This window comes from Apis laboriosa, unplaced genomic scaffold (genome assembly GCF_014066325.1).
Source record: "Apis laboriosa isolate Shangri-la unplaced genomic scaffold, ASM1406632v1 scaffold111_cov153, whole genome shotgun sequence".
Classification (NCBI taxonomy): Eukaryota; Metazoa; Arthropoda; class Insecta; order Hymenoptera; family Apidae; genus Apis; species Apis laboriosa.
The window spans coordinates 437828-461778 of record NW_025220849.1 but is presented as its reverse complement, the minus strand read 5'-3'; the positions used below and the strand labels follow the sequence as shown (position 1 = coordinate 461778).

Below are 23951 nucleotides of genomic sequence, written 5' to 3'. Positions count from 1 at the left end.
GGTACGTAAACAATGACGATATATTGATCCATTTTTACTTTAGGTACGAGTGAACCATGTTGACGCGCGGTGTATTGTGAAAATCTTGACAAAAGCCTAAATGCATTAAAAAATATCCATCTATTTGGTGTGCGCATCACGTGACTGTTTTCATTTTTAACATTTACAAAGATATTATTAAGTAATTTGACATGTTAATTTCGTTGGTAGCTCCGCGCAATAATCAAACTCTGTATCAAAACATGAGGTCTGTCACTATATCACAGATTTATTAAAATTTCATTTGAACGGAGCCACAACGAAACAAATTTTTAAAATAGAAAGCTTGAAAAAGATGCAAATTTCAAACATACTTTACAAATTAAGGAAGGAAACTTGTCTCCAAGTCGAGAGACGCAGTGTTAAAAAATATATATAAATTACAATATTATAATTCATATTTTAAAATTAAAAGTAATTTTATGATTTTATGATACTTAAGCAGTGATACTAAAAATAGCTATTAGATAAAAATAGTAAAAATAGAACTAGTGTTATGAAGTACTACTCGATTTATAATTATCGATAATTATCTCGATTGATTATGAGGACAAATATTTATATATATATATATATATATATATATATATATATGTTACAAAAATTTAGTGAAAAATTCTAAATCTACAATCTTAATATTCTATATTTATATGTAGTAACGAATACTCCAGAAATATTAAAAAATTAATAGCTCTAAATCAACTAGCATATCGACTACAATATACTTTGCTTTGATCAAAAGCATAATAATGATAACATTATTGCTTTTATGATAATTTCATTATGAACTGTAGTATTTATCATATGTTACAATTGATTGAAAACACGCAGCGTCTCCCGACCAGAATTCGATTTCGATATATTGTTACAATTGTTATTTTTGTTTTATTTAAAAATCTTGAAGTTTATTATCTCAAGAGATAATATTTTCTCTCTACAATATTTTCTTGAATTTCTAATTTGAACATGATAAAGAATTATCATAATCTTGCAGATATATAATTGATATAAAATCTGAATTATTACCAAAATTGAATTATTACTAATTATTAGTAATTAGTATTACTGAATTATTACTAATGCCATAAGAAAATTTGAAATTTCAAATTTATTTATAATTCGATATTCACGTGAAAAATTTCTTCGAGTGTAATCATCAAATATAGATTCAAATGTAATTAAACTGTTTTTTTTTTTTTGTCTAAATAATATCAGTCTCTAAATCCAATGGAAAGGCCACATGATGCCCTTACCAGTATTTAACATTTATATATATTATTCTCTTCGTCTTGCTTGGATAAAATGATATAAATGCGACAGTGAGACATGTTCAAGATAAAGAAATCAAACGTATATACTTTCTATACGAATGATGGATATATTCCATCGCTCGACGAATCGAATTCGTGCATGATTTGTATTTCATATGTCTACGATTTATGGCGACAACATGATCTTTAGCGAAAAATCTTAAATGACCATTCTCCATGAGAAACACAACAACATTTTGATCGGTATAAAACGCTCATAGAAAAAGTTTACTGGACGTAATACAACTACCTTTCTAACTCTACATAAACATGATGCTTTTTCACGTGCATTCATCGCATCATACTATATAGAATAAATTAGTCAACTCACACAACGAAGGTATGTGGTGTTTGCCTCGCTAATTATAGTAAAAAACATTATATTTATTGGTATACTATATAATATGTGGCAATATAATGTCGAGTTCGCGACGAATCCCAAAAAAAACATAAGTCACAAAAGTATTCGAATGTATCGGTATCCGTGTTAAACATGAAGTTTGTCACTAGACAACCAACAAACACTGATTTGTCAGACATTTGTTATTTTTCTTTTCACGAAAATGTTCATTTGCAAAAATGATAATTTTTTTCTATTGAGCAATAGTTACGGGCCATACAAGAAGCACGACATTTTATTGCTCGTTTCTTAATGTCACGGCAAGATGCGCGTGAAAAAAATACCACACATTCACGGGTGTAACAATTCACTACACTCACACATGTAATCCTATCGTCATTCGTACTTTCATATATTCATATACTCTATCATTTTTTTCCCGATATTTTTATCCACTCATTCGCTTCCATCTTTTTTTTTTTTGTTCTTATTTGTTTAAATGTTTTAATATCTAAAGTGTCATAATGGCTCATCTTGTTTATCGTGAAATAATTCAATGTACTCCTAGGGACTTATGTCTAACAATACGTTCCGCGAAGAACGATCATGACGAGACAACGATATCGAAACTTTCCTCGAGATCGAAACTTTTATCCGAGAAAGATCTTGTATAACGGAATTATGAAAAAAAAAAAAAAAAGGATATTTGGTGTTTCACATCTCGAGGAGATTTATAACTACCTCACGGTTCTATCGCCTAAATTCTACCCTAATCTGTCATTTGTATATTTAGTAGAAAATTTACAATTTTTTTTCAAACACTTTGTACGAGCAACATCGATGACTTAATTTTTACCTTCAAGTATCTCTAATTTTTTATTTTTTTATTTTGTTTTATCTTTTTTTTTCTTTTCTTAATAGATTTACATAGTTCGAAATTTTTTTCGAATATTTTCAAAAAAATGTCACCCCTTGTGGCGACATGCAGTCGTATAACGTACGTTTATTTTTATTATCAATAATTTCTTATTCTCATATTGAATTATAAAAAAAAAACTTAAATAATTAATATTATAAAATATTATTGATTTTTTATAGAACAAATAGTTCTTAGTTTCTTTTTAATAGATTATGATCACAGTAAAAAAAAGAAAAAAAAAAGTTTGTATATATCGGAGAAACGAATGTATGGTTCGAATCGTATATTTGGGATATACTGTTCACGGAACAAAAATACATCGAAAAAATTTTCTTCATTTACGTATATAAAACGTATTAATTTCTCGTATAAAATATTGTCCTACTCGACGTATCGTTCGAAATCAAAATTTGCATACAGCTAAGTACACATTAATAGAATGTGATTGTATTTCGATACAGACTCGTGCATTCAATAATCGATATGATGCACAAAATTGTGTAATTTGTATTGAAATTTTCAAGGATCAAATCCAAAAAAAAAAAAAAAAAAAATTATTTGGATCTTAGGAAAAATCAGTCGCGATTGATTCGAGATCAATAAAGAAGCAATCGCTTAGATTATATGTTATAAATGTCGCGACACTTCCATTTATCGGCGTTATAATCATACATTGACGGATTAATATAATCGGTTATATCGTCTACTATTTAAAATTCTACTTTTAAATTCTCAACTGGTTCCGTTCTACCCTCTNTTTTTTTTTTTTTTTTTTTTTTTTTTTTTAGTAAGATATCTTTGTCAAATATTTTTAATATATTCTCCAAATTGTGAAAATGCTTAATAAATAGCTCGAACGTTGAGAATGATTCCGTTTTTTAAATTCTATAATATATACTGGATACGCAGCGGGTAGAGACATTCTAGAGAATTTTTATTTTCAGTCGCAACGTTTTACTCGTTATTATTAATCGGCAGTTATCCATGGTTGGTCACAAAAGTTCACAAGATCTTGAAAATACCTCTTCACAGTATTGAATAAGATTTTTTTTATTTTTCTTTTTTTTCTCATAAAGTTCAATGGCACACAAGATCATTGTTCTTGAGATGTTCTTTCGATGACAATAATTTTTTTTTAAATTTCGATCATCGTAGAATTATTTTCTTTTCTTTTTTCTTTTTCTTTTTGGCAGCTTTTAACAATGATTGCTTCGAGAAATTCTGGTAACGTTTACAAAATTCTTCGCCACCAATATATAATTTATAAAATTTCTGTACCATTTCTTTCGTTTCTTGGTCTTTTTTTTCTTTCTTGTTTCTCCACTTTTTTTTTGAAATTCACGCAGAAAACCCGCGAATTATTCAATATAAAAAAGAACACGGTAACAGAATCTCCAAATGATTGCTAAAAATTTAGCAATAAATACCATAAAACTCCATGGCACAATTGATGTGCGCTGGATGAAAATGACCGTGCGGTACCAGGTGACTCTGCATGTGAGCTGTGTATCAGTCCGTTGGTGGTTCCAGATACGGTATTTCGCTAGTTACGTTGAATGACTCGAAATAGTGATTAAGGAACTCGAAAGTGGGTCGCTTCTCGGGGCTAGCATCCCAGCATTGCAACATTAATCGGTAAATGCTGTCCGGCAGCGGGTGATTCAATGGTTTAGGCATTCGGTAGCCTTTATTGATCTGCTCAATTACTTCGCGACCCTGCATACCTGTAAAACGAACGATAGAAAATATCTATATCACGATAAAATTACAAATTTTCGAATAATTACAAATTAAATTAATTAAAAATATATTATAATAATTATTAATTAAATAAACGAATCAATGAATTATTGATTATCTACTAATTAAAAATATACGGCACAACATTAACAAATTAATTAAAATAAGAAAATAACATTTAATACAGAAATAATGAACATATGATTGCATTGAATAAATGAAACATAGCAGGTAGACAAAAAGAAAGATTGAAACATACCAGGATAAGGAACTTGGCCATAAGTGAATAGCTCCATTAGCAAGACACCGTAAGACCAAACGTCGCTCTTAATGCTGAATCTGCCATAGACAATGGCTTCCGGCGCTGTCCACCTAACGGGGAATCTGCTTCCCTGTTTGGGACAATACTCGTCGTCCTCGATCGCCCTTGCCAGCCCGAAGTCGCATATCTTCGCCTTGTTCTTCTCGCCTATCAGCACGTTCCTCGCTGCTAGATCTCTGTGTATCAACTGTTTGCTCTCGAGGTGCTCCATACCGGACGCCACTTGGGCGGCGATATAAATCAGATCCTCGAACTGCATGTACTTGCCGTCACCCGTCCTGAGAAAGTCCAACAAGCTACCGTTGCACATGTACTCCTGCACGATGTAAATCGGCTCCTCCTTCGAGCAGATCGCGTACAACGCGACCAGGTGTCTGTGCCGGAACTGTTTCATGATCGCCGCCTCTTGCAGGAATGCCTCCGTCGACATGGTCCCTGGTCGCAACGTCTTCACAGCCACTTCGATTTTGTTCCTCCATTTGCCGTAATACACCTCGCCGAAATTCCCATGACCCAATTTCCGTATTAGCTGTATCTCGTTCCTATTGATCTCCCATTTGTCTCGTAGCTCGGGTCCGAGATCCCACATATCCGGCTGCGGTTTCGGGCATGGTTTCGAGAGCACGTGACACAGACCCAACGCGTTCTCTGGAATATTCGAGAGTTTGTGACAAAGAGGTTACAAAAGAGGTTTATAGAAATTTCAAGGGGAATAGTTGATTATACAATGTGGAACAATGTTTTGTTTCCAAGCTTGTTTCCAACTTACTGCTGTACGCCATAACAAGAGCAGGAAGAGTTGGGAATGTCTGGTTGGTGGCGATAAAGAAGCCCCCATTGTCGAGAGGCTTAATTTTATAGTGTTTTACATGATGACCTCTTCCCTCCTCCCAATCTTTCACGGATAAACTGTATCCCCTTGGATTGTGCTCGCTGGGTCGGACCAAGAATGTTCCCCGAGGATTTTCATCCACCAGAAGAAGCTTACCGGCTTCTTTGCGCGAGACATTTTCGAAAAACCAACTGGGGAAAATGGAAAATGAATGTTGATGATGATAAACGTTAAGTAAAATAAAATCGACGAAGGTAATAGAAAATGAAATACGAGACACCAAAGATTATTATATTGCAATAAAGTGAGATTCGTTAACAACGATTAAAAATTAATTAGAATAAAGATCACGATGATTAACTTTTTTACAACAGTTATTGTTCTTCGTTCAATTCTTTTCCCTGTCTTTTTCTCAGAAAAGTTTTCGCATATTTAAATTGAGTTTATTCTTTCTTCTTTTAATTTATTGTACTTTTTTAATTTTATAATTGAGATCTCTTAGATCACGAAATAAAAAAAGATCTTGTCTCATGTTTCTCCTCTGCTAATAAAAAAATTATAAGCTTTTAATTGGACAACTCACTCCTCGCTCTCGACCGAACGTTCCACGGCCACAAAGTTCCACGGGATGAGACCTTCTTGCAAAGTTGTCAAGTGTAAAACTTTCCACCAGTCGGGCTCGGAGTCGTCCAATACTTCCATTCGATCACCCTTTACGAAACTGACATCGGTACTCTCGCGCGCAGTATAATTGTACAGAGCCACCACGATCTTGTTCGACCTCTGTGAATGCGCTGTTTCGAGAACAAACCAATTTACAAGTCCGAGAAATAGAGGCTTATTTGAGAGAGAATTGTAATTTTATCGTGAATCCTAAGTAAGCGTTCACGATTGATCTATTTAGGGTCGCAGGTGAAATTGATAGAACATTGATTGATTAAGCTATCACGCGTCGATGAGACATTGGAATCATTCTTTATACAAAAAAATATTATCGATGATCTCGTTTCGATATTAATTCTCTGTACGAAAATTAAATGGTTGGAGATCTAAGAGAAATTTTATCCTTAAATTTTTTATTTTTATTAAAAAAAAAAGTTTCAGACCTTTAAATAATTTTATAATGAAGTAGAGATAATGAAAGAGGTTAAATTTTGAATATAAATGATCCACTTTGCTTAATACGTAAAATATTGAAATTTTGAATTTGATAATTATCGATTTATACTTCGATAAAATTTGAATAATTCTCACTTGCAGATTTCTGCTTAAATAAATTCGAAGAAGAGGATATTAAAAGAAACTTCTTTTTCACATAATATCAATTTCCCTGAGACCGCAAAAATTTTCTCCATTAAATTGCAAATTTCTTTTGGATTAAACATTTTCTTAAACTTAATCCACACAAAAATAATTGCTCACAAATTTACTCTAAGTATATCGTATAATTTGTGATAAATATAACAACTTGATCTGGTTCGAAGATTAAGCAAAATAAATCGTAGGCTTATAAATTAGAATCTTAAAGCTAAAGCTTAAAATTAAAATCGCTTAGCTAAAAAATGAAATAAAAGAACATAAATATACACACATGCAGGCTTAACGACAGGCGAGCTTGTTTTACGTGACTGGTGAGGAATTTGTAGCTTACAAGGTGTCGGCCTCGGTCGAATGATGTCTGCCCTAGCCTGTACACCCCTTTGATTTGGGTCAGCAGTGTACCGATCCAAGGAACCTCCATTACTGTGTTTCGAGCTTAGTCCTGTATCTGCTTTTTTATAACCTAGATAACCAAATCCACATTTGTAACACGAAAGTATGGCCTTATATGCGATATGTTTATTTCAGATCTAGATAAAAGTTCATGGATATGAATAGAACATATATAATCTTGAGAATGAATAAATTATATTTTTAAAAAAATTTCCATATGAATTAGAAAAATAATTTTTTATCCATTTTCATATAATTATACTATCTACTTTTTTTTTTCTTTTTTTACATCACGTAGAGAAGATTCCAACGTGATATGAATAGAAATGATAGAAAAGCTGAAGAGAAATCTATCGGTCGATAATTAAAAAAAACAAGGACAATGATAAAGTTATCTAGACCTCGAATAATTCTATCACTTTAAATCGATCAAGAAAAGCAATTAGACTAGGATTAACAAGCCCATCGAGTTAACAAAGCCCATCCTTTTAACGCTTTAATTAAATTGCATCAAAGAGATTTAATTCTAATTAAAACTCCCCTATCTTACCACGCAACGTTAAAATACTTTTAACAAATCGTATCTCTCGCCGACTTATTCCCACGAGAAGAACGTATAGTTTCACTATACTCGGTTAAACAACTTTTCTCCAACCCCCTCCCCCCTCCTCGATCCCCATTCCCAAAATTTCACTCACAGTTTCATTTCGTTATAGCCAATCTCCATTCAAGGATTTCAAAGAAAAGTAAATGCAGGAGAAAAATAGGGATGGAAGGGAATAGAGAACGTGAAAAAGGAGGGGGGAAAGGAAAAACGTAGGCGGAAGTAGGAAAAGAAAAACTCATGGCGAAACCGCCGACGAGGATAAAAGGAGATAAAACGAGAGAGGGTTACTCACCAAGGGGTTGAGGCTCTTGCCGTTTGCTGCAACACTTGCCCATCTTGGATCCCGTGCTCGATGCTCCCCTTTCGATCCTGATTCTACGCGCCTTCTATACTGATGCGTGCCCCGAGGAAAGTCTCCATCTCGTGAACTCGGGCTGGTACGGCGGCGGTGACGGCTTCCGTTTCGATTTTTATCATCACTTTCTTCTCTCCATCGCGTGTTTATTGAATATCGCGCACCTGCAAGGTGAACCAGAAATATCGGCCATGATTACTCCTCGCCGCTATAATGCGCCGCGACTTTTTTTTTTTTAAGGGTGGCAAAATGCTTTGTCATAACTCGTTATTGGAGGGCCCATTAAGGAACGAGGTTGCATCAACGCAAATGTTTTGTTTGCGATTCTTTCCCCCTCCCTCCTTTTTCAATCTACATTATTGAATTCGATTTATTGTTTTTTTTTTTTTTTAACAACACAGAGGTTATGAAAGGAGCATGTTACTAGCCATGCATTTTCCAAAGATGCATTGTACTTTCTTTAAGAATTTTTCTCTCGATTTGCACGATGTTTCGTAGAATTTGAAGAAATATTAGATATAATATTGTAATACGATAAATTATAATAAAAAGTTAAACGATATCGTTGCAATATATATTTCTATTGCAACGTAGATAAGGAAAACTGACTGAAATAAAGTCATTAACATGTAACAATTCAAGATTTAATTAATATATAATATATTGTAAAGGATTTAGAAAAAAATATGAATTAATAAGACATGTTAAAAATAAAAGAAAAAAATATCCATAAGCGTAAAATCTTTAAATATTACCAAAATGCGTAAATAATCAACATAAGAAGAAAAAAAAAAATAAATTAACGAAGCGAGTGCAAACGATCAAGATTAAAATAGTCATATTTTACGATCCTGCTGTCCAACTGTCACCAGGAACAATTCAATTTCCTGACAGACTTAATATTTCGAAAGACTTTATGAAATTGCTTTCTTGCCGCACCCTACATCCATCGGTGGATCATCGATCACGTTGTATTTAAAGAAGACTTGGAAGACGTCCGCGTTTTCTCCCTTTTTTCTACGTCGTGCATCTTCTTTAGAGAATAGGGGGGCTGGCTCGCGTGTTTCCTTTTCCGCGCGACACAAATCAAGCACGCAGACCGTGTTTCCGAGTAACACGTTAAATTAGAACGAGCGTAACGAGGGGGGCGCAGGGAATGCTAACTAGTCGATTGTTCTCATTCATAGAAATGGTGAACGCCACCGGAGAGAGAGAGAGAAAAAAAAAAATGTTCCCTTTCGTCCGTTTGAACGGCTTTAATACATTAATTAACACGCTGACGTCCAGTGATAAATGTTAATTCCTCTGCTAGATATTTATGAGTCATTAACCGAGCCATTTTGCTCTTCGTGCGTTTCAAATGTCCACTGCGTTTCGTTGTGGATTGTTCGAGCAATGGTAGAGATTTTTTTTCGTGAATTTGGTAATGTAAAGATCGTGTTCAATGCCATGTTAAACGCGTTAAAATTTTTAGGAAATTAAAATTACAATTGTACGTAAACGCGAAATTACTTGTAAAATTCGATTTAATTTGATTTCTATTCTCATTTCCAATGTTTTAATAATAAAGATCATAAGTTCTAAATTTATTTTCAAGAATTAATTGCCGATACTTGCGAAATAAACTAATCAATGTTGAAACCAGAAATATATATTTGTATTATATATTTATATACCAAAATTGTAATATAATTTAAAAAAGAATGATTTCTTGTGATCAATAATTATAATAATCAAGTTTAAAAATGATGTTAAAAAAAAATATATTAACTCCAACAAAGATAAAGAATCTATTATTTAATATACGAAATTAACAACTCAATTGATCTATTAATATAAAGTTCTAAGAATAAAGAAGTTCACGAACTACATAAATCTTTTATTAATCCTTATCTTTTATCATCTGTCCATTCTGTTCCATTTTTCATGACCTATTTTTTCCACAACGAACTTTTTTTCAATCGTATCACAATTCCAGAATCAGCCTGCATAAACTTTCATACAACAATAAAAAAAAATAAAAAAATAAAAAAAAACTGGAAGAATGAAAGGTTTTTCCACGTTCTGTTCCCAATCCTCAATATTCCCCTAGAGACTTCCCCGAAAACAAAAGAGCACAACACGAAGTCACGCAGAAACTTTTTTCCCTCTATTCGAATCTTTTCTTCGATGAGATTGTTTCAGCATTGCATACACGATGCGCGTGTAAAAGCAACAAGAAACAACTAAACTTGGAAATAAACTTCTGGATGGCAGGATGTGACGATATCCTCCTATCGTCTGTTAAACATCATTACATCACGCGTAATTACAAAGTTGTGAATTTCAAGTTTCGAAGGGGAGCTTATTGCACGTAAAGTAATGGGAATTTTGAGCGAATCAACTTTCCAACTTTTCTTCCTGGGCCAGGTTGTCGGCAAATTCTTCGCCTATCCTAATTCTAGCGGAGTTAAATTACACGTGATAAAAATTTCGCTCATTGAGAGGCTATGTACGCGTGCGAAATATTAATCGTGGAATCTGTGTCAGGCATTTTTAAATTGAAATTTAACCTGATGTGATTTTAAACACTTCAGTGTTTATCGAGGGCAGGAAATTATTTATTTATTTGTTTATTTTTACTATTAAATTTGACAATTTTCAAATTTCAATTTTCTCAAATTAATTATAATAATATTTTAATTTAAAAAAACTAAATTGTACGATTAATTTTATAAAATTGTCGATTTAAGTGTAATTTATCGTTAAACAAAAATTTTCGATATTTATTTTTGAAATTTGATGATGTTTTTCGACGATTTTAAATCTAAAATCCCATAAATTTGACTAATTATTATTATTATTCTGTTTAACGATTAGTTTGATACATTTATCATAGTTTTTAATTGATTACATTTGATCGATTTTTTTTTTCAATTTAACAATAACAACGAAGCTAGACTTTGGAACGAAAATATAATTTAATTTTTACAGTCTAATAAGGACGTAGAAAAAAGAACTACCGCTTCGTAACCCACTTTCGAAAATCTTGGCTAACATAAGAGTGATTTATAAGTAACAGGCAACTTTAATATCCTCTTTTGGATAAATATAATAAACCAGTTTATTATCGAGTAAAATATAAAAATATATAAATTTAAAAATATTGTTCCCTTTCGAAAAATATATTTTATAATAAGGAATCATAAACGGATTAAAGGAAAAATATTATCGTGTCGAAATTTTAAAATAAGAAATCGTGTTATTAAATGGAAAAATATAAATATGCCTAAAGATATTATATTCCTTTTGATTTCTTTTATTAATGCATCCTGGAAATTCTTAAAAGAGAAAACTAATAATGTAATAACTGGAACGACTTCAAAGACGTAAAATTTCCTCTCGAAACTCTTTATAATTTGATCAGAGACTACATCATTTCAAGAGTTGTAAATATATACAATTTTTATAACGCTATTTCTTTCAATTTCTTTTAAAATATTTTCATATATATATATATTATTACTGATATTTATAATTCTTAATAATTTTTTCAAACGTGAAATAGAAAAATATGACGTATACAAAATAGATCATAATTTGTTGCATAATTATAATTTTCTGAGGATGCAACACAAGGATATAGGGAATACAAAACGAACCAAATATTTAATTATATAATACATCAAATATTTAATTAGAATGCATCATACTATTGCGAAAAGCTGATTATCCTCATAATACCTTGGATATAAATTTATAAAAGGTATATCGTATTAATAGCTATATATATTTATTACATTAACATTTCTGCTTTACTAACAAATAACGAAAAAGAACTTTGTTACGATGATACCTTCGTAAAAATTATATCGTTTAATTGGACATCGAAATCCTTTGACTTGAGTAAATTTCAAATACAAAAACAAGGATGACAACATCCCCGTGCAAATCGCTACGAAGGAATACGAGAATTTCATTATACGAGAAAGTAGAAAATGACAAAAGGCGTGCCCTTTACCGATTCGCACAACGACTTCCGGAATTCGAGAGCGGCGGCTTCCTTTCCCGGCTTCGATCGGCGTCGAACTAAATATTTACGATCTCGTTTTCCACCGCTGCGAGGCTGGAGTTGACAGCGTTTCGAGATTCGACGTGTGTGTTTAATATCCCGTCTGGAACGAAGAAGTTCCTCGTGTGTACACAGCACACGTATCCCGATTTCCAGCGCACGTGTCGGACCTCGAAACGGAAATGCAGGTCGTTCGCGATGGCACGTCGCTTTCGATGGCCGATAAACAAATTACGCGGCCGCGGCAGAAGCGGAGACGAATGAAATCATCGCTTTAAAAGGAACGTTTGAGGATAATAACACGTAACACGTCGAAACGAAATTTCGTTTCAACCGGTTTGGGCCAGCTGTGAACGAGAGAAGAGCGTGAAGAGGGCCACTTGAACGAGTGTGAAACGAGTGTGCACAGTGGGAAAGATTTCTTGTGAATTTGGATTTTTAACTCGATGCTTGAGATCTGGTTTGATCAACGGGGATATTGTACGTTCCGTTTGTCCCGTTTATAACGAAAGACACTTTACGCGAGCAGTGTGCGAGTTAAAGTAAAAAATCTTAAAAGTCGGATGTGCGTTATGCAAATATTAGAACAATTGTATCTGTTTAATGGAAAAAATAAATTTCTATTTTTATCACGAAGAATATTATTCCCATTTCTAAATCACTTATATATAATTTTCATTTGAAAAGATTTTAATAATTCAATTCCGTAATTGATCTGAAAAATAGATTACACCATCAATGTTGAATAAGTCGAAGGAAATTTAGAAAATATTAAGAAGCAAAGAGTTATTTGTCGTAATTTCAAGCGAGAATGGGACAGATCGAGTTCAAAATCGACGTCAATGAATTTAAGACGGAATATTCGCAACCAGGGACACTTAATATTGGCTAGGCACTTAATCTTGGTGTACGCTAGACCGCGCAATTTCTCGCGCTGTAATTCAGGATGTGGTCCTCTTCGATATTTCTCGATAATTCATAGGACCGTGGTAATTGCTTTCCATCCTAAATTTAGTTGGAGGAAAGTTACGGTATTTGTGCCTGCCATTTATTATTAACTCTATCATGATCCATATAACGTGTACTCAGATTGCGTTTTACATAGTTATTAACTAATATATATATATATATATAATTAGATAAATATAATTTAATGTTATCAGTGTATTGAAAAATTATGTATAATAAACTGTATATTATAACACAATAATTTCAATAATTAGGAGAAAAAAGGGATAACTTTTTACAATGATATTATATGAATTAAATTAAAAGTGGATTGTATACAGTAAATTACTTATAATCCCCAATCAAAAATTTATTCATTATAAAAAAAATTAATTTTTCCTTCTCACAAGGAAATGAAATTCTATTGAGAATAAATTGAATTAAAAATAGATTAATTTCTGTATTTATTTTATCCTAATTAATTTAAAATAGAAAAATCTTTTATTGATCTTTAACATAGAATAAAATGATAAAGTTATCATTTCTCAACTAAAAACACGAATATTATTTATTTAAAAAGAGAAAAATCCCAAAAATAAAGCTCCAAAAAAGGCATTCGTACCAACTACCGATTCTCCGCTAAGCAAACATCACGTTTCAAAGCTCTCTTTTCACAGGAGTCCAGAATCTCCACAACAAACCCCATACCTCCAACCCACCCACCAACCTCGATGAACCATCTAAAAAACCCGATCGACGACGACGACGACGACGACGAGACGAGAAAACCTTCGTATAAACCACGCGTTTTTCCTCGTTCGTGACCACTTGAGCAGACAATGGCCATCCCGCCATGTGTAAAGATCTCTGTTCTAACCGGGTACCGGATTGGAAAAGAAAAACTTTATGCGCCATGCATTTCTGCAAATCGGAAGACGCCACAAAACACGGCGCATACCCGCCCCACGACGAAAGTTTTTAATTAAACGAGGGTAGAGATGGTTTCTCGGAGGTGTATTCGAAGGGAATAACATCGGTGGACAGGGAAAGCGCGAGGCGGTCGATTTGGCCTGACCCACCCCTTGTCGCGAACCCCATGGAAACACCATGGGTTACGTTGAGGACTATCACAGAGACAAGTATATCATCGTTCAAAAGTATACGAATGATTGTTTAACAAAAGGTATCTCTAATTATTAATTAAATTCGTTGAAACGTGACATCATAAGATTAATTTTTAAAATATATTTAAAATTTCCAATTGTTATTTAAACAAAATCTTTCTTAAGTAATATATTATGTATTAGATTTTGAACGTATCCAAGTTTTAAAAAGATAATAAAATACCGATTGATTTAATCATCGTTAGCCAAGGATCGATTAAGTAATCCAAGTTACGACAAATCGACTATAAGTTTCGTATACTTATGAACGACAGTGTATATATATATATATATATATATATATCCTCCTTTCTGTCTCTGCCCTCTATCCGTATATCCATCCCTTGCCAGGTCTGGGCGCACACGCACGCTACCAAAAACACACGCAGGGGTAGAGACGGTCGATATCCCACGGTGTATACTCGGTATCTGATGGGGCTTTTATGTGACGAACAATGGCGCCGTTTTGTGGCGGGGTGGGCAAAGACGAATTAAAATTTTCGTCCTGACGCACTTTAAGACTGTGAGGCCCGCGATGCGCGGGGATTAAGCGAGAGGGTGGATGAAAGGAAAGGATAGAGGAAAAGTAAGTTGCGTGTGGGAGGGAGTTTTTCCTAACCAGTTGATGGAAATTCGAACAATGGGCGAGTATTAAAACTCGACGAGGTTGATTAACTTTTACGGGGTAATCAGATGGTGTATGGGTTACCATGTCATTGGGAGTAATGTTACTTACTTATGTTGTAGGTGTGCTGAGGACGAGGGTGATTGATCGTTGAGGATGACGGATAGAGGAGAGGGAGAATTATGAGGGATTTTCTCAATCCTTGTAATCTAAATTTTGCATAAAAAGTGCAAGTACAATGGAAGAAACGATGATAGAGAGAGAGAGAGAGAGAGAGAGAGAGAGAGAGAGAGAGAGAGAGNAGAGAGAGAGAGAGAGAGACAGAGACAGAGACAGAGACAGAGAGAGAGAGAGAGCTCTTTGAAATTGAGAATACGATAAATATTGTAAATTTGAATTATTGAAAGAATTAAAAGGATGATAATTATTTAAATATTATAAAAATGAAGAATCTAGTTTGGTGTTGTAATTTCCACATAAAAAAAAAATAAATGTATAATGTAAAATTAAATAAATAAATGTAAAATTTCTATTTATTTAATTATATTATTATGTATAAAAGTAGAAAAGATTCATGTATAAATTAAATACAATAAATACAATTTAACAAACGCAAAGACTTTTCTTTTTCCTTTTAACATCCTTAATATCCTTTCTCTCCCATAAAAAAATTTCATATTTAAACTAGAAATTCTCATTATATTCGATCATTGGTTCGTTCTGATAATCGTTTTTTCTGGTTTTGGATACCAGAATTTGTATTTATTGATATTTAATTTTAGTTAATTAGCTATTCCAATGTTTAGAATTATGTGAATATTAGATTCTACGGTATATGTATTCACGGAAACGCTTGAATTACATCTGTTTAAATTAATATCCGTCGTTAATTAGCAATGGTTGTTACGGTTGCGAAAATTGAATATGCATGACGAGCTATCGCTCTGGGAAAGTGTGCACAATAATGTTTGCAAGAGATAAAAGTTGGAAACTAAGAATATTATTTTATCGATAAATTATTTTGTATAAATGCATTCGTGCATATATAGAAGCAATATGTAAATGAATGAATGAATGAATGAATAAAATGAATGAAATAAAAGAAGTGGAGAAAAATATTGTTAACTTTCAATGGTATTATTTATGTGTGAAAGAGCAATAATTTCTATTCGATAAATTGGTCAAATATATTTTCGTAAATCTATACGATTATTTAATAGAAAAATGAATTGTTGATATTTAAAGTATGAATATAAAAAGAACATGAATGAAGTGCAAATAAAAATAAACATATTAATAAAATGAATAGCAATTTATATTGACTATTATATATATATAAACAAAATAAACGATATTATGCCACAAAATCGAAATTCATAAAAATATACGACACAAAAATCGATATTTTAAATATGCTGAAAAATGTATTAAATATAGAGAACATTGTTTCGATTTTGCAATGATATCAATAAAAATTCGAAGGATTTGAAAATTTTGGAAGGATTTGAACATCTTGGAAGGATTGGAAATATAAAATATTTAAAAAGCCAGCAGAAAAGAGATATATATTTATATAAAAAGAATAATGATTTAAATGAATTTTATGGATTTAGAGACAATAGAATTCAGAATAACGAGATTCTAATTAGAAAGAAGTTACATTAACGAGATATTTAAATGACAATGTGTTATTAAAAGAAGAAAAAAGGAATTTTTTCAATGTCTTTATCTGTGAATACAATTGTCATCTACATATTAATATTGATTAGATACATCCTGCAAGTGTTCCTTCTTATTTAACACATAATATCTACTATTTTGTATTAATTCTTAAGTACCATGGAGTTTTTGAGTACACCAGACATTATATGCAATCATTATCATAATTTTCATTTCAAGCAACACATGAGACTAATTGTCAATTAGGTTCAATGTCATTATTATATAACGAGCTATAATATTATCGTAATAAATTATTAATATTAATATATTCTAATTTTGCAATTATAATTTATAATACAACTATTATATTTTATGTAACAATATTAAATCTCACTATTTTATTAAAAATTTTATTAAAAACACGGAACCATATCAAAATAATAAAATAACTCCAAAAGAAAATAAAAACGAGGAAGTAATTACTACAATTACTATTTATGAATCAAACATTTTTTCTTATCTTCAACCATTGTACAAAATCCCATGCAATTTATCCTATATATAAAAAGAAAAATAAATCCCAAACAATTTCCATTGAAAAAAAAAAAAAAAAAAAAAAAAGTAACAAACATACTCCTCCTCCTCCATCATGAACCAACCATTTTCAAGACTAACTAAAAATTCCTTACCTTACAAACAAAACCATTCTTCCTTACCAATTATCAATCACAGAAACATAAAAAGCCAAATAAAATTAATTAAACTCGCTCCATCATATGATATAACATTTAACTAACAAAAGGATTAATAAAAATCAACTCGTTAAAAACTTTTTTCCATTAACAATCCACGCGATCGTGCACGCGACTATCATTATCGTCGGGCCACGATTATTTTTATTTATCGCAGGCCACCAAGGTTCCATAACTGGGTTTCCGTTAAGCGCGGTCGACATTCTAATGGACATATACGAGCGCATTATTTGCCCAGCACGATTCATCATCGCGTAATCGTGTTTCGTGCGCGGGGCGCGGGGAATTCATTTGTGTATCGGGCAGAGGGAAATTCACTGTGAACACGATGCACTACGTCTATGCGTAGTACATCGCCCCTGCAACGCAATAACGTCCGATCGGCCACCCCCGCGACGCTCCTAGCGGATGGATAGATAGGGAGGGGGGAGGGGGAGAGAAGGTTGGAAGGGCGTAGTCGCCGAAATCACGAGCCTTATATATCCGTTCGGGAAGACGATATTCGAGGAGGGATGAAAACGACACAAACCTGAGGGGGTGGCTCGCGACGAGACGCGGAGGAAACGTTCGGGGGTTGTGATAAAACTGGCTGGATTATGCGGATGTGGATAGAAGGGTGTGTGGATGCTGTTTTGTATTGAGAATCGTTGATGGATGGTCGTTTCTTTAACCGTGGGACAAACGAGGGAGTTTGTTTCGGGGAGATGTTGAAGGATGGAAGTGATGGTGAATTTTGGGATGATTGGAATGTACTTGGGTAGTGGATAATATGGAAATTTGATATTTTGGAGTTAGTATAATAAATTTTGTACGAATTTGTGTACAGAAAGATTTGACACGCGATTCGTTGGATTGGAAATTCTAATAGTTGACAAGAATTAAGAAAAAGATTAATATTATCAATTGTTAAAAGTAAATAAAAATTCTGTTAAGTGAACAAACTTGAAAATTCTGAAAATTGAAAATATAAAGTAATATTTTTTGATAATATGGGGTTTTCAGAGAGAATCAAATTATGCTAATTAACAATTATGCTTTAACAATATATGGATAAAGCAAGTTTTAATTTTATTACCGATAATTAAATTATGGACAGTTCAAAAGAATATCTATTTGCCCAAAACGATTTTTGTTTAAGTGTACTTTTTCACGACGTTACAAGAAAAATTCTGTGAAGCATTAATTGCTTCATAGAATGTTATAAACTAGAAAAAGAGTAATCTTTCAATATGTAACGTAAATATTGATCTTTGAAAGGATGAAGTACTAATAATACATCATGAACAATCGTTGACAAGAACTCTTGTACATCTCCTCTTGATAATTTCGCGAAACAGTTTCGTTTCAAGCGTGGAAAAATAAATTCAGGTTAATATCTCACTCGTGAATTAAATGGAGACAATCGTAGCCTACATCTGGGTTAACAGTGTCTAAAGTAATATCAAAATGTAGTCCATCGATTTCTTTCTCATTTATATTCTTTGAATTAAACGAAAGATACTTTGATGAAACAGAAACAGATGTGTATATGTATGAAGTGTGTATACGAAGAACGTTTAATTGGAAGATTCCTTTTTTTTTTCTTTTTATTATTATTACTATTATTATTATTATTATTATTATTATTATTATTATTATTATTATTATTATTATTTTATTTCAAAGTGGATAGTATGAAATTTTAATGTTATAATTTCACTTGAAATTTTAAACGAGTCGTCAAACTTGAATCTTAAAAAATATATAGAAAACTTTAATAATTTCCGTAAAATGTTCGTAAGAATACTTCTCGAAGTAACTTCCTGAATATCCAATTTCTTACAAAACTTTTACCTTATTTAATTTTCTTATTTTTATTCATTTTAAATTGTGTGTGATTCTTTTAAGTTGAAAAATGAAAAGAGAGAAAAAAATGAAATAATTTTTAATATTTCCTTCCTTCTTAATACAGATTCAAATGTCTAAGACATTTATTTACTTTATAAAATGTTAATAAATCAACGATTCCACTCAAAGATATATTCACCCAATTCATCAAAAATTCACGTATCTATATCACGAATTTTTATTAAATAAATATCCCAATATTTTCAAGCTTTATAATTCTCCTGTCCATTTATGTTTTAAATCTCTCATTATAAAATGTTTAATCAAACTCTTTCGAGACATTGAACTCGTATTAAATTAACAGAGATATTAAAATAATAATAATAATAATAATAATAATAATAATAATAATAATAATAATTTCACGAATTATACGATTCAACGATACCAAACGAGAGTTAAAAGACGTCGATACTCGATACTGAAAGTAATCTGAATTTATAAGCTCTGTCCTTCTCGGATATCGAACCGAATACAGGTTCTGCACACGCATAACCGTTTCCCTCGCGAAAGTGACTCATCCCACGAACTAGGGAAGCACACGGATTTCCATGCACTATCGATCGAGTCTAGAACATAAAAGAGACAGATATTATGCGAAGACACATGATCCACACGACCGTTTCGTTAACCAAGACGAAAACGTTTCGAGGACAAAGGGGGAGGCGAAGGCGTTGCAAATTACGTTTTCTACGTCCCCTCCCGAGTTGGCCGAGTCGAGGGGTGGCAGCCATTTCTGTCTTGCAACCCCTAATTTTCGACCAAGCATCTCCGGATTCGAAGCAACCCTAACATTCGCCATTTTTTCCGTTCAATCTCCAGGCGAAAGATATGAAAATTTTTTTTCCCTTCCCAGTATATTGATTGAAAAGATGAATCTTAGAAATTGATTTTTGTTAATATAGTTGAATAACACGAGTAAAGTTTAAATACTGTAGATACGAATGATAATAATAATTATTATTATATTAATATAGTAATAATTATATTTCAATGAGTTGCAAATTGGAAATTTAGTATAAATATATGTATATATAGTATGTTGGATAAATCTTCTTGTGAAATTGAGTATATATTTATACATGACATGTAAAATTAATTTAGTTATCGATTAAACACATTGTTAATAAATAATCACAGTTATCCATATCCTGCTAATATTCACATTAATATGTTAATATTGTTTTATTTCATTTTAGATAACATAAAATGATCCCAAAGATGACAAATTCAATGAAAAGCATTAAACTCTCTGATTTAAAAAAGTGAGTTTCAGTATTGTACATAATTTAATTCGTAAAATTTGGTGCTGTGATTGAAAAAAAAAAAGACTCAAAACATAAAATATTTCAAATATTTTTTAACTATAAAAAAAAAAAAAAAAAATTGGTGATTCAATAATATCCATTGAAACCAGCTGTATTCTGTACAGCACAGTCTATTTTATTTGATTCTTTTCTAATCAATCGCCAATAGATTGACATTTTTCTACAACACTTTTTTTTTTATATACGATATTAATCTAACGTAATTATTTTACCTACTATTAGCTTAATCGTTTGATCGATCTGTATTTATAAAAATCTAAATGTAAAAAAATATCCATATACAAAAAAATCCAAAATAAACTCACATAATTCAACAGATATCTATTCAACTTTTCTAATTGATCCCAAAAACAATCCTCCAAAATCTAGCAATTAAGGAAAAGAGATAGAAAAATGCAATAAACAATTATAAAAATATTCTCTTCCCGATATAACAATTTCTAACTACCGTCTCGCCCAATCACAAGCAGATCTTAGAATAGAAATGAAACGGTCGTTCGCTTCGAGCAACAGTATCTGGAGGACATTTACGGAATTAGACGAGGATCCAACGTCTGCGGGATCGTTTCCAGCGGCTCAAAGATAGCGCAATACGCAACTTCGATGGAAATGCAAATGCGTCATAGCTGAAACGCTGACCGAGAAATTGCCACTCCTCCGCCCCGATTTTCCACCGTCCCTTCGGGCTACGCAACGGTTGGCGAACGACCCTTCTTCCTTCCACTTCTCCGGGGAGTTTCTGGCTCCGAGCTCGATTCCGGATGAAAAACGCGAGCCAACTTTTATGCAGAGACAGAGAAGGAGACCACGAAAATTTCCGCGAACCGAGAGACTTCTTAGTCACTGGCAAACCGAGAGTGATTAATTATCCGCGACAGGAAACCCGCGATCGTTGTGAACCAGTGTATCTTTCCTTCAGTGCCAGCCTGTCTAATGAATCGTCTTCCACCATCTGCCATCTTGATGTCGTGACAGTGTTTTCGTTCGGGCGAAAATTGTATTGTAACTAGATTTTCTGGTTTTCCTTCGTATAATCCTATTGTAAATATGTGTATTGTACAATTGTATAAAGGGGATGAGAAAAAATAGGGGAGATAAATAAATAAAGGAAATGGTAATTTGTTAGGGTTTCGTATTATCTGGGAAAAGTATCGTTTAATGTTTTATTTTTGGCTGTAATCGTATTGTAAATATATGATTAGGGATATAGGGATCCCTAGAAAGGAGTCTAGGAAAAATAAAGAAAAGGAAAAAGGGTCCGTTGGACAGTGTTTCATGATAATACTGGATGAAAGTATTTTGTTTGTAATTGTGATTGGGGTATATTTGGAAAAGAAGTTTTCCCCTATCTAAGGGAAATAAAGAGAAAGGAGAAAGGTCTGAAGTGGAATATTAATTCAATTGAGAATAATGGAACATCTCACGAAAAGTTGAAAATACGAAAAAGATTTTGTGATAAAAAGTGATAATGCGAGAATGCTTGTAATAGTTGGGAAAATTTAAAGAGAGAGATTTATGTCTCAAAGATTAACTCGACTTTCTTCCAGAAAGATCTCCATAAATGATTAATAAAACATTGGAGCGCAAAATCAATTTACCAGAACAAAAATGAAATTAATTTCGTAGAAACTAGAATAGAAAAACAGCACTTGAATTCATATATAATAGATCATGTACAACCATCAAAGTTACATTGTAGAATAATGATAGTAATAAAGTTTTATCTCCAAATTATTCATTCAACAATTCCATATCATCCATTATCTATATTTACCTACAATTTTTCTCCACTTTTCAACTATCAATATTTCACATCATCTAATATTAAAAAAAAAAAAAAAAAAAAACAAATCAGAATATCAGAATATCAGAATATTAATAGAAAATTGTTTCCCCTTTCAAAAAAATTCATTTAAAAAAACTGCAATCAATATGTTAAATCTTTTTAATAGAAAATCCAATCAACTCCAATGCAATTTCATTATTTAGCAAAGCTTATCAATCTCCGACTTAATAACAAAATTAATAAAAAATTCAATCTACAATTTGTACTTAGCAAAGTGACTCCAAACTTTTGCCCAAAATTTATAACGTTCCTTTTGAACAGACCCTCCTTGAATAGCCAGTTCAACACGTGAATCCCGTGGATGACGTCAGCCGATCATCTCGACAGGGTCAAAGATCTCCGGCCGACTGATGACTGGTCCTCTGAAACCATTCCTCGCCATTTTCACACTTCTTCGGCGGATTTATCTTCGTGTTTCTCTGGTTTCGCGCGAGCGGAAACACGAGAAGAAATTATTTCACGCCTCGTTCCATAACGACTACTTGAGTCGCTCGAGCGAATCCTCACGCTGCCTCTTCTCTGTCCCCGTTCTGGGTCGAGGGAGGCGGACAAGAAGTCCCCTGGCTGGCTCTATGGCTTCGATTATTAGGTTGTAACGTAGAAAACGCCTCTTTCCTTGGACGCTTTCGATGCTTTATCGCCGTCTCGAAATTTTAATCGATCAAGATAATTTGAATTTCGAGCGATTTACGAGCGAACTTCTCCCGATTCTCGAACGAAGATTTTCTTGATTTTTCAGGCCGTTCGATGTTTTCGCGCGCGGCCATTGGAAAATTAGTTCTACTCCAAATAAGTAAGTAGTTTAATTGCTTCTGGATACACGACTATTATATTACGACTTTCACCAAATTAACTGTGGATCAGTCTTCTCGTTTGGCAAGTCGCATCTTTTTATTAGACTTTTATTAGTAGTTGCGAAATTGGGTTATCTCGATTAATTATTTAATTCCCGAGAGGTTGCTCCAATTGCACGCTCATATTTGCTGACTCGTATTCTTGTCAATTACACGGTTAAGGTATGGTAAAAACTTCTTTAACAATAAATTATTTCAAATCTATTCATCAGAGTCAAATTTTTGTGAACAAGATGTTTTAATTTTAGATAATCCGTTTCTAAAATTATCTGATTTCTTATCATCAGTGATATCTGCTTTGAAACAAGAATTGCTTCTTTCAATGAAACATTCAATTTAAAATTTCATCAGAATTCTCATTCCTTTTTAAACAAAATTATATAAACGTGCGTGTCTGTCGTAAAAGTAGGTAAGGTCACATGTTTCTGATGACCGATAAACTGGAAGAAACGTGGATTTTGGCCAACGACGTGGAACAAACAGACTCGAAGAGGCAAGGAGGAAGAGAGACTTTGCTCAGCTGGCCTTCCGTCTCGTTCTTGGGTGAATCACCTTCTTCGAAATAGTGGAGTTCACTGTGTCAGAAACGTGTTGAATTTTGTTTCACGTGTGCAACGATCAAAACATTTTCTTCCACTCGGAACAATGGCCAATTATT

At 32.7% G+C, this 23951-nt stretch overlaps 1 protein-coding gene across 4 annotated transcripts in view; it reads right to left on the bottom strand.

The window, feature by feature from the left end:
* Window positions 1–3762: 3762 nt before the first annotated feature.
* The window catches only part of LOC122711070 (tyrosine-protein kinase Src64B), a 71271-nt gene continuing 51082 nt past the window's right edge, over window positions 3763–23951 (bottom strand). For 3 of the 4 annotated variants that reach the window (XM_043929481.1, XM_043929499.1, XM_043929490.1), the window contains 6 exons: window positions 8115–8341; window positions 7094–7285; window positions 6086–6296; window positions 5440–5693; window positions 4608–5318; window positions 3763–4332 (listed from right to left, as the gene is read on the bottom strand). In XM_043929481.1, the coding sequence (XP_043785416.1) occupies window positions 4118–4332; window positions 4608–5318; window positions 5440–5693; window positions 6086–6296; window positions 7094–7285; window positions 8115–8157 (1626 nt within the window). In that variant the 5' untranslated portion in view covers window positions 8158–8341 and the 3' untranslated portion in view covers window positions 3763–4117. The remainder of the gene's footprint in view (window positions 4333–4607; window positions 5319–5439; window positions 5694–6085; window positions 6297–7093; window positions 7286–8114; window positions 8342–23951) is intronic. The other variant, XM_043929507.1, reaches the window with a different exon arrangement.